This window comes from Passer domesticus, chromosome 8 (assembly GCF_036417665.1).
Source record: "Passer domesticus isolate bPasDom1 chromosome 8, bPasDom1.hap1, whole genome shotgun sequence".
Taxonomy (NCBI): domain Eukaryota; kingdom Metazoa; phylum Chordata; class Aves; order Passeriformes; family Passeridae; genus Passer; species Passer domesticus.
Window position 1 is genome coordinate 6,584,649 of NC_087481.1, and position 9,156 is coordinate 6,593,804.

Consider the following 9,156-nt stretch of genomic DNA (forward strand, 5'->3'; position numbering starts at 1 on the left):
TGTGTCTGTGCTGCTGAGCTGGACTGGGCTCCTGGCACAGAGGCAGCTCCTGGTAAGCAAGAAGAGCTTCAAAAGCACATTTCTCTTGATGAGCAGCTCTTCTGCCAGCCCAGCAGGGCTGGGGCACTGCCTGCAGCCAGCCCGGGCACAGCCCAGAGAGCTTCAATCCGTCAGGGCTGGGAAGGTGCTGGGAAGTGCCTGGGGCAGAATCCCTGCCAGCCCTTGGCACAGGAACCTCTGGCTGCAGGACAATGCAGCTGCAGCTCCTGGAGCCATCTCCTAAAGCTGGAACATCCCAATACCTGCAGACCCTGTGAGTACAACTCTGACTATTTCTGCTGCAGGGGAGATGAAATGCTCCTGAATCTCTGACATGCTGGGGGCTTCTTATCAGTCACAGAATATTTCCAGGAGAAGGATTTTGATAAATATGAGGAAATTTCTTGAGACTTTGCATTCAGTTTCATACTATTAGAGAATGGAAGAAAAGGGAGATCAATATTAAAGGTTTATTATGAATTATATTATGAGTTAGGAATTATTGAATTATTATGAATCATTAATTAAATATTAGTTATGAATTTTGACAAGTGCTTGAGACATCCAAACTGTTACTTTTAGTGATCAGTAGGTTCACAACAGATCCATAATGTTCTTTCAGCCACTCTGTCCATGGACAGCACCAGCATCACCTTTGCTGGACCCATCAGGCTCAGTCTGAGCTGTCCTTTCTCCAAGCTGCAAACAGAACCTGCCCACAGCCAGTGCCCTAAAAACAGGCAGGGTTCTGTCAGGCAAGGGAGAGTGCACAGAGATTTGGGGTCTGTGAGTGCTGGCAGGGAGAGATCAGGCACAGGGAAACACCTGCAAGAGGAAAATCTCCAGGAAGCAGAGAGAAGATCAGGGAAGGGGAGGAAACAAAACCCAGCAATGCTGTGGCAGGGAGAGTTTAGAGATCTCCACAGGATCCCCTCCAGTGCAGCCCTTCCCTCTGAACAAGCCCCCTCCCTCCTGTTCCCCAGCCAAGCCTCTGCCCTCAGGGCCGGGGCTCCAAGGCGTGAAGCCCCTCCTGTGCAGGCAGAGCTGCAGCAGAGCCGTGGGGCAGCTCTGCAGCCCCGGGCCCAGTTCCCTCTGCAGAGCACAGGGCTGGGAGCAGCTGCCCGGCCCTGGGGGCTCTGGGAGGGGGCACAGCTGGCTCAGGGTGACGCTGTCCCCAGTGCAAGGCTCTGGGCAATGCTGTCAGTGCAGCCAGGGAAGGAGCTGCATCTCCCTTCATCCAATGCCATCATAAGGACACTTGGGAGTCTCCCTGAGATTTCAGTCCAAGCTGGGACCTTCAATCCAGGATGCAAACCTGTCCTGGAGCATGTCTGAGTTATAAGATTTATGGGGAAAGGCAGAGGTGTTCTGACACTGAAAATGCTGCTGGGTTGGTGAAATGAGCAAAGTGAGTCCTTGGCTACAAATGTGGAGCTGGGCTGTGGTGGATCCATCTGCTCTCAGCAGTGCCTGGTGACCTTTACAAAAAACTTAGGAGTGCACAAATCCTCCAAGTGAGGAAAGTGAAAGTCCAGAGAAACTCCAAACACAGTCAAGTGAGAGACCATCTCCCTGCAATCTCCACTCATAATCTTTCCTCAGGGGAACTAACTGTGTTCTACCAAAGGGAAACAGAAATGCTGAGGGTTTCTGATATCCAAGAATAGCAGGAGAGACATGGGAGGAGCTTAAAAAGAAAACCTCAGAACTCTTAAACACTGAAGAGTGTCTGTGTGGGTTACAGAGGAGGGTGTCTGGGAAATGCCTTTGATTTTGGTTACAGGCATCTCCTCTAACCTTTCACTGTCCTTTCTCCATGAACAGATCCCCATGTGCAGCGCCAGCAAATGTCCAACAGCAGCTCCATCAGCCACTTCCTCCTGCTGGCATTGGCAGACACGCGGCAGCTGCAGCTCCTGCACTTCTGCCTCTTGCTGGGCATCTCCCTGGCTGCCCTCCTGGCCAACGGCCTCATCATCAGCGCCGTAGCCTGCGGCCACCACCTGCACACGCCCATGTTCTTCTTCCTGCTCAACCTGGCCCTCAGCCACCTGGGCTCCATCTGCACCACTGTCCCCAAAGCCATGCACAATTCCCTCTGGCACACCACCACCATCTCCTACACAGGATGTGCTGCACAGCTCTTCTTCTTTTTTTTCTTCATCTCAGCAGACTATTTCCTCCTGACCATCATGTGCTACGACCGCTACGTGTCCATCTGCAAACCCCTGCACTACGGGACCCTCCTGGGCAGCAGAGCTTGTGCCCACATGGCAGCAGCTGCCTGGGCCAGTGCCTTTCTCTATTCACTGCTGCACACAGCCAATACATTTTCCCTGCCCCTGTGCCATGGCAATGTCCTGGGCCAGTTCTTCTGTGAAATCCCACACATCCTCAAACTCTCCTGCTCCAAATACTACTTCAGGGAACTTGGGCTAACTGCTTTTAGTGCTTGTTTAGCATTTGGTTGTTTTGTGTTCATTGTTTTCTCCTATGTGCAGATCTTCAGGGCTGTGCTCAGGATCCCCTCTGAGCAGGGACAGCACAAAGCCTTTTCCACCTGCCTCCCTCACCTGGCTGTGGTCTCTCTGTTCCTCAGCACTGCAGTGTTTGCCTACCTGAAGCCTCCCTCGATCTCCTCCCCATCCCTGGATCTGGCCCTGTCAGTTCTGTATGCGGTGGTGGCTCCAGCCCTGAACCCCCTCATCTACAGCCTGAGGAACCAGGAGCTCAAGGCTGCAGTGAGGAAACTGATGACTGGATGATTTCAGAAACATTAAACTGCTGGCCAAATTCTGCCAATCACTTGTAATAAAAGTCATCTTTGATACTTCTTCTTGATTTCCGTGTGGAGATGCTTTTCTTTGTTTTACTTATTTGATATTGTCCATAAAAAAATGTCATTTTTTGTGCCATTTCTCATTTTCCTTCTCTCCACCTTCCCTGTGTCCATACACTGAGTCAGTGAGGGGTTGCGCTCTCAATGCCTTTAAATTAACTAATGGATCTCCCAGCAGAGTTTTCTTCAGGGATGCCCTTTTGCTGCCTTCTCTGGAGCTGCAACAGCAATGTCTGTGTGCAGAGCTGGGGCAGATCAGTGCTGGCCCAGCAGCTGTGCCCAGCAGCAGCAGCAGCACTTGGTGTTGGCAGTGCTGCTGCCGTGGCCCTGCCCCGCTGCCCTGGTGGCCCTGGTGTTGCTGCAGGGCCTGAGTGCTCTCGGGGCCGGGCACAGTCCTGGGGGTGGCAGTGCCGGGGCTGCAGCAGGGACAGGCCATGGGCACTGCTGGGGCAGCGCTGACGCCTCAGGCCAGGCCCTGGGGGCTGCAGGCTCCTTGCCCAGGCTCTCTCAAGAACACGGCCAGGCCAATGCTCAGCACAGAAAAGCCCCAGGGTGAGCAGCCCCAGGCTGGCCGTGGGCAGGCTGGGGGCAAACAGCATGGCTGGGGCTCTGCAAGGGCCCTGGGGGAGACCGGAAGGAGCAGCAGAGCAGGGGCTGATCCATCCCCAGTGCGCTGCACAGCCCAGGGCAGCGTCCCAGAGCATCCTCATGGAGCTGGCAACAACATCCCCCCTCTGCAGCCCTGGCCTCTCCCCCAGCTCACACAGGTGCTGCATCCTTGCAGGCACAGCCACGGCAGCACTGGCTCAGGAGCCCCTGTTTGCATTGCACAGAGCAGGCAGGAGCAGCCCCATGCTGCTGCTGTGGGGACATGAACCTGAGGGAGCACAAATGCCATCAGCCCCTGGGGCCAGCAAGGGCTGGGGGACACCAGGGAAACCACTCAGCTTTGTCCTGGCCTCTGCAGTCAGCCAGAAAGTTTGTTCCCATTAGCTGGGAGATTCCTCTTCCACTGCAGATGCTATTACTCGGAGCCAGGGCTGCCTGACAGCCACCCCCAAACTGCCCTCAGCATTTCCTTGGCTTCACCTTTGCTTTTTTTTCCCCTTTGTTTTTGTACCAAATTCATCCTCTTGCCACGCCCTGTTCCCTGCCCTGCAAACAGCCCATCCCTGTTTGCCCTTTCCTCTCTGGCCCCACTCCCCATTGCAGTTCCTGACTTGGCACCATGGGAACATCCCTTGGGCAGCAGGATCATCCTCCAAGTGCTGCAGGAATTGTCTGCAGGCTCCTGCAGTGCCTGGTGCTGCTCCCTTGCCAGAGGCACCCCAGGCCAGGGGGGCACATCTGGGCTGCTGTGTCTGCCTGTGGGGCTCCCTGTTCTGGGCAATGAGGAGGAGCTGCAGAGGCTCTGCAGGACTGACAGGATGGGCTTTGGGCCTAGGAGGAGAAGCTGAGGCGCCTGGGTTGCTGGAGCTTCTGAAGAGGAGGCCCAGGGCTCATCCTGCACCTGCTGCAAGGGTGGTTTCAGAGAATCCCAGAATCAGCAAGGTTGGAAAAGTCCTTGGAGATCATCAAGTCCAACCTATGCCCTGACACACCACCTTGTCTCTCCCGGGCCTCCTCTTCTCCAGGATAAACAACTCCAGCTCCCTCAGCCTCTTTTCACAGGACTTGTGCTCCAGACCCTTCACCAGTCTTGTTGCCCTTCTCTGGACACACTCCAGCCCCTCCACGTTCTTGCTAAATTTGGGGTCCCAGAACTGGACACAGCACCCGAGGTGCTGCCCAACCAGCGCCCAGCACAGGGGAAGAATTGCTCTCCTGGTCCTGCTGGTGACACCATTCCTGGTCCATAGGAGTGCCAGGGGTTGGATGAGGGAAATGGTCGGGAAGGGGCAGGAGACACAGTCTGATTGACTCTCAGCCATGAAGGGTCTTGATTTTCATACCTATTCAGTCTGCATTAGAAGGTGCTGGGGGTCAATATCAACTGGACATTGCTTATATCAATCTATAAACAGGAAAAAAAATTAAACAGAACAAACTCTTCTCTCTGCATTGTTTTCAAGACAGTATATACACTTTGAATACACTTCAGATATCTGTCTAATTAATTACAGAAAACTTGAAAACTTCTGTTATTCCAAATGGCTTTTCTTCTTTGGGCATGTTGAACAAATGTTTATGAGCTTTTCTCACTGAATTCCTGAACAGAAGAGCTCAAGAAAGAAGAGGACTCTGGAGTAGGAAAATTCATCATCAACCTCCAAGTGGCTGAGGATCCATCCCCATCAGAGCAGCAATGAACAGCAATGGGCACAGCTTTGTGGCTGCCCCAGCTTTGGGATGGGCCCTGGGCCTGGAGCAGGAGCAGCTCTTGAGGGCCCCAAGGCCGGGGCTCTTGAGCTGCCCTGGGCACATGGCATGGCAGCAGGGGCTGCAGAGCTCTCAGCACCTGAGCCAGAGGGGAGCAGGGCAGCCAGGGAGCCTCCTTTGGCCTTGCCCAGCACCTTCCCCCATGGCTGGGGCTGAGTCCTGTGTGAGCTGCAGGCTGCTGCTGTGCCCTTGGCAGGGGCTGAGGCCGTGGGGCCAGTGGCCAGAGCAGCCTGGCCTGAGCAGAGCTGTGGGGCCAGAGCCAGCTGGGCTGGGCTGGGGAGAGGCCCTTGGTGCTGCCCAGAGCTCAGGGCAGCTGGCAGAGCTTGCAGGGAGCTGGGCTGGGCTCAGAGAGCCTGCCCCAGAAACCATCAGTGTCCATCTCAGCCTGGCTGGGCGTGCAGGGGCAGGACTCAGCCCAGGCCGTGTGGGGCAGGGCCAGCGCCTGTGCAAGGCATTGAAAAGAGGCAAGTGCCCCAGAGAGGAGGCTGCTCAGTGCCCTTGGGGGCATGGACAGAGCAGGGAGGGGGCCCAGGACATTTGTCAGTGCCAGCCTCTGTCCCCAGACCTTGGCAGCCCTGGCTGCTGAGCCCAGCTTTGCCCTGGGCTGAGTTTGGCTGTGGCCCAGCTCCATCCTCCTGCGGGGCTCAGGGCCTGTTTCCAGCCATGGCCAGCCCTGGCCGGCCTCTCTGCTGGCCCAGAGGCCGGCAGAGCCCGGGCCAGGGCTGTCTGTGCAGGCCCACAGGTGCCAGGGGCTGTGCAGGAGCTGGCAGAGGCTGCCCAGCAGGGAGGCCATGGGGCACAGAGCCCCAAGGCTGCCGTGGGCAGCACGGCACAGGGGCCGTTCCCAGCCGCAATGCTCCTGGCCTGGGCTGGGTCTGCACAGGGGCTGGGCCACCATGGCTGGGCCAGCACAGGGCCACCAAGGGGCCACGCACCCACTGCCGGGGCTGACAGCAAGGCCAGGCACACACAAGCAATTGCTGAGCATGGCCTGCGCTGGCCAGGGCTGACTGTGCCACAGGCAGAGCTCAGCTGCCCTTGGGGGCTGCAGGAACAGTCAGGAGCCCAAAGAGCCTCCATGGCTGTGCTGGAGACCCAGGCTGGAGCAGGGAAATGCAGGGCTGCTGCGGGATGGGGAGGGCATTGAATTCCAGCACACACCTCAGCTCTCTGATGATCCCGGCACCATGCTGGGCCCTGTTTCAGACTGGAGCAGAGCAGATGTTGATGGCACAGGTGCCCTGTGGGGCTGTCAGGGACAATCTGCAGCTTGCAAGGTGCTCTGCTCTCCCTCAGGTGCTCTTGGAGGGATGCAATCCCAGCTGGACACCTCAGGGCACAAGTGGCACTGCCTGTTTATGGGCACACAGCTGATGTCTGCCTGGAAAGGGGCACAGGTTTTAATATTTGTACATTTCATAATATACAAGGAAATCTTTATTATCTGGGTCATTTGAGTACTTTTAAGAAATGGCCAAGTTTTCCCACCAGGAGCAGAAATTTCCTGATTCTACTAGATTCTTCTACTTATGGCAAGTGGAGAAATACGGATCTTCCCCTCTATCTTTGCCATGAACATCATTCACTCTAATATTTCATGACCCCCTCCTTTACGTGTTTCCAGCTCTCCTTTTGAAATGGCCATGTCTAAGGACATCTCTTCATTTAGAGCAGCTGGATCCTTGTCCTTCGCATTGCTCCCAGAAGTCTTCCTCCAGATGCTCTCTGCTGATTCCAATGTATCATCCTTGATTGGCTTCATGATTTGAGCATCAGGGAATTGCCCAATCTTTCAGAAGTTTAAATACCTCCTTAGTCAGCATCTTAGTTGTAGTTTTATCTTTTCTATCACCTCTTTTTATGTCTTTGTCTAAAATCCTTCCTGTATGGCAATCCCTTGTGGATGGTGCACATGTCAGATGTTGCTGGGATGTCACAAGAAACTGAATGAAGGCTTTTGATGTTTATTAAATTTTATCATGTTCACATTTTTTGTTTTCCATGAAGAGAAACCTTCCTGTGCCTCTAGTCTCACCAGTTCCTGGTCCCTCCAAGGACACAAACCTGATGTGCTGGGGAAATGTGGCAGAAATGCTGCTCTCGGAGGGGTTGGAGTGCCTTGGATAGCTGAGTCAGTCAGGCCTGTAAGAAAGGTTAAGTCACAAGGTCTAAGTGACATTAAATGCTGCTAAGAGTTGTTCTTTTGCTAAGTTGTTATGTTTAATATGTTATAAGCTAAGCTGAACATCATTAAGTGTTATTCCTCTATTAAATTGAAAAATCACAGGTTATAATTTAGGTTAAATACTGTTAAGCTCTGTTCTTTTGCTAAATTGTGAAGCTGAAGTTATCACTTAAGGTTGAGGTACAAGTTAAGTCCTGTTACGTTTGAGCTCTGTTACGCTTTTAGGCCGTATTCCTTTTACCATTGCCCTCACTGTCCTTGTGTCACACACAGAGTCAGGGACAGTTCTCAGTTCATCTCTGGTTCGATTGCCTGGATTTGGTTTGGTTTTTTTGTTGCTTTGTTTCTTTGGTGTGCCTGAAGTGTCCAGTCAACAATGTGTCTTGCCAAGGAAGTTTGTGGTGCTGTCCCTTAATATTAAATCTGGTTGTTGCTGCTCCCTTGCTGGGGATATTTTCAGCGCTCTCAAACCCTCATTCAGAACAGGGTGAAGGAGCCCTGGCCCAGGCTCTGGCTCTGGGGGACACAGGGATGCTGCCGGGGGGTCCCTGTCCCCCTGTCCCACCCCCCAGGGCCCCGGCCCCCCGACCACGTGTCAGGCTCTGGGGTCGATCTCATGGAACATCCTCTGGGGGAGGCTGCAGCACCGGGAGCGGGGGGACCCGGGGGGACAGGGGACCCCGCTGTGCACGAGCAGCGTTGGACTGCTCTGGGGGAACTGTGAGGGGAGCTGGGGCAGAGTGACCTCCCCAGTGACATCACACAGCCCCTGTGATGTCAGAGCCCCCTATGAAGTCACACAGTCAGCCTGTGATGTCACACAGCATCATGTGATGTCACAGAGCCCCCTATGATGTCACACAGCACCCTTTTGGTGTCTCAGAGCCAACTCTGGGATGTCACCCTGGAATGTCATGCAGCTGCACTGAGATGTCACAGAAGAGTCTGCGATGTCACAATGTCACCATGTGATGTCACAGCCTGCTCTATGATGTTACACAGTCACCTAGAATGTCACAACCCTCTCTCTGATGCCACAGAGCCACCCTCTATGATGGCAGGATCTGCTCTATGGCCTCATACTCTACTCCATGATGTCACAGACAGCTATGTGATTCCACAACTCCCTCAGTGATGTCACAAAAACCTCTCTATGATGTCATACTGGCACTCTTAAATGCTACAGCACACACTTTGACCTCACAGCCTGCCCTATGATGTCATACAGCCATGCCATGAAGTCACAGCCTGCTCTGCGATGTCACAGAATCCCCTCTATGACCTCACACAACAAACTCTGTGATGTCACAGCCCAGTCTGTGACCTCACACAGCCCACTCTGTGCTGTCACACAGCCCCTTGCTGACATTACAGCTGCCCTGTGCCTCCATGACACAGCCACAGAGGTGCCGCTGTGACACAGCCCCCTCTGGGACATCCCCCAGCCCCTGCCAGTGCTGAGCCCCTGTCAGCTCTGGCTGTGCCCTGCTGGTGTCCCTGAGCTGCCCTGGCAGTGCCCCAGCCCTGCTGGGCTGTGCACAGGAGCTGCTCCTGGCCAGAGCTGTCTCTCTGCAGCGCTGCCCTTGCCAGGAGCTGCCTCTGGGCCAGGAGCCCGGCCCAGCTCAGCAGCACAGACACAGCAGCAGGATTTTAATCACCCTCTGGGGCTTTGGTGCTCTTTGCATCAGACTGAGTCCCTCAGAGTATCCTCAAA

The 9,156-nt window shown here is 54.5% G+C and overlaps 1 protein-coding gene across 1 annotated transcript; it reads left to right on the plus strand.

Moving 5' to 3' along the window:
- The first annotated feature begins 1,886 nt into the window (after positions 1 to 1,886).
- LOC135305648 (olfactory receptor 14J1-like) lies at positions 1,887 to 4,848 on the plus strand. The gene is made up of 2 exons (XM_064429387.1): positions 1,887 to 2,789; positions 4,825 to 4,848. Exons 1-2 carry the CDS (start codon positions 1,887 to 1,889, stop codon positions 4,846 to 4,848), a joined length of 927 nt encoding a protein of 308 aa, XP_064285457.1.
- The last annotated feature ends 4,308 nt before the right edge of the window (positions 4,849 to 9,156 follow it).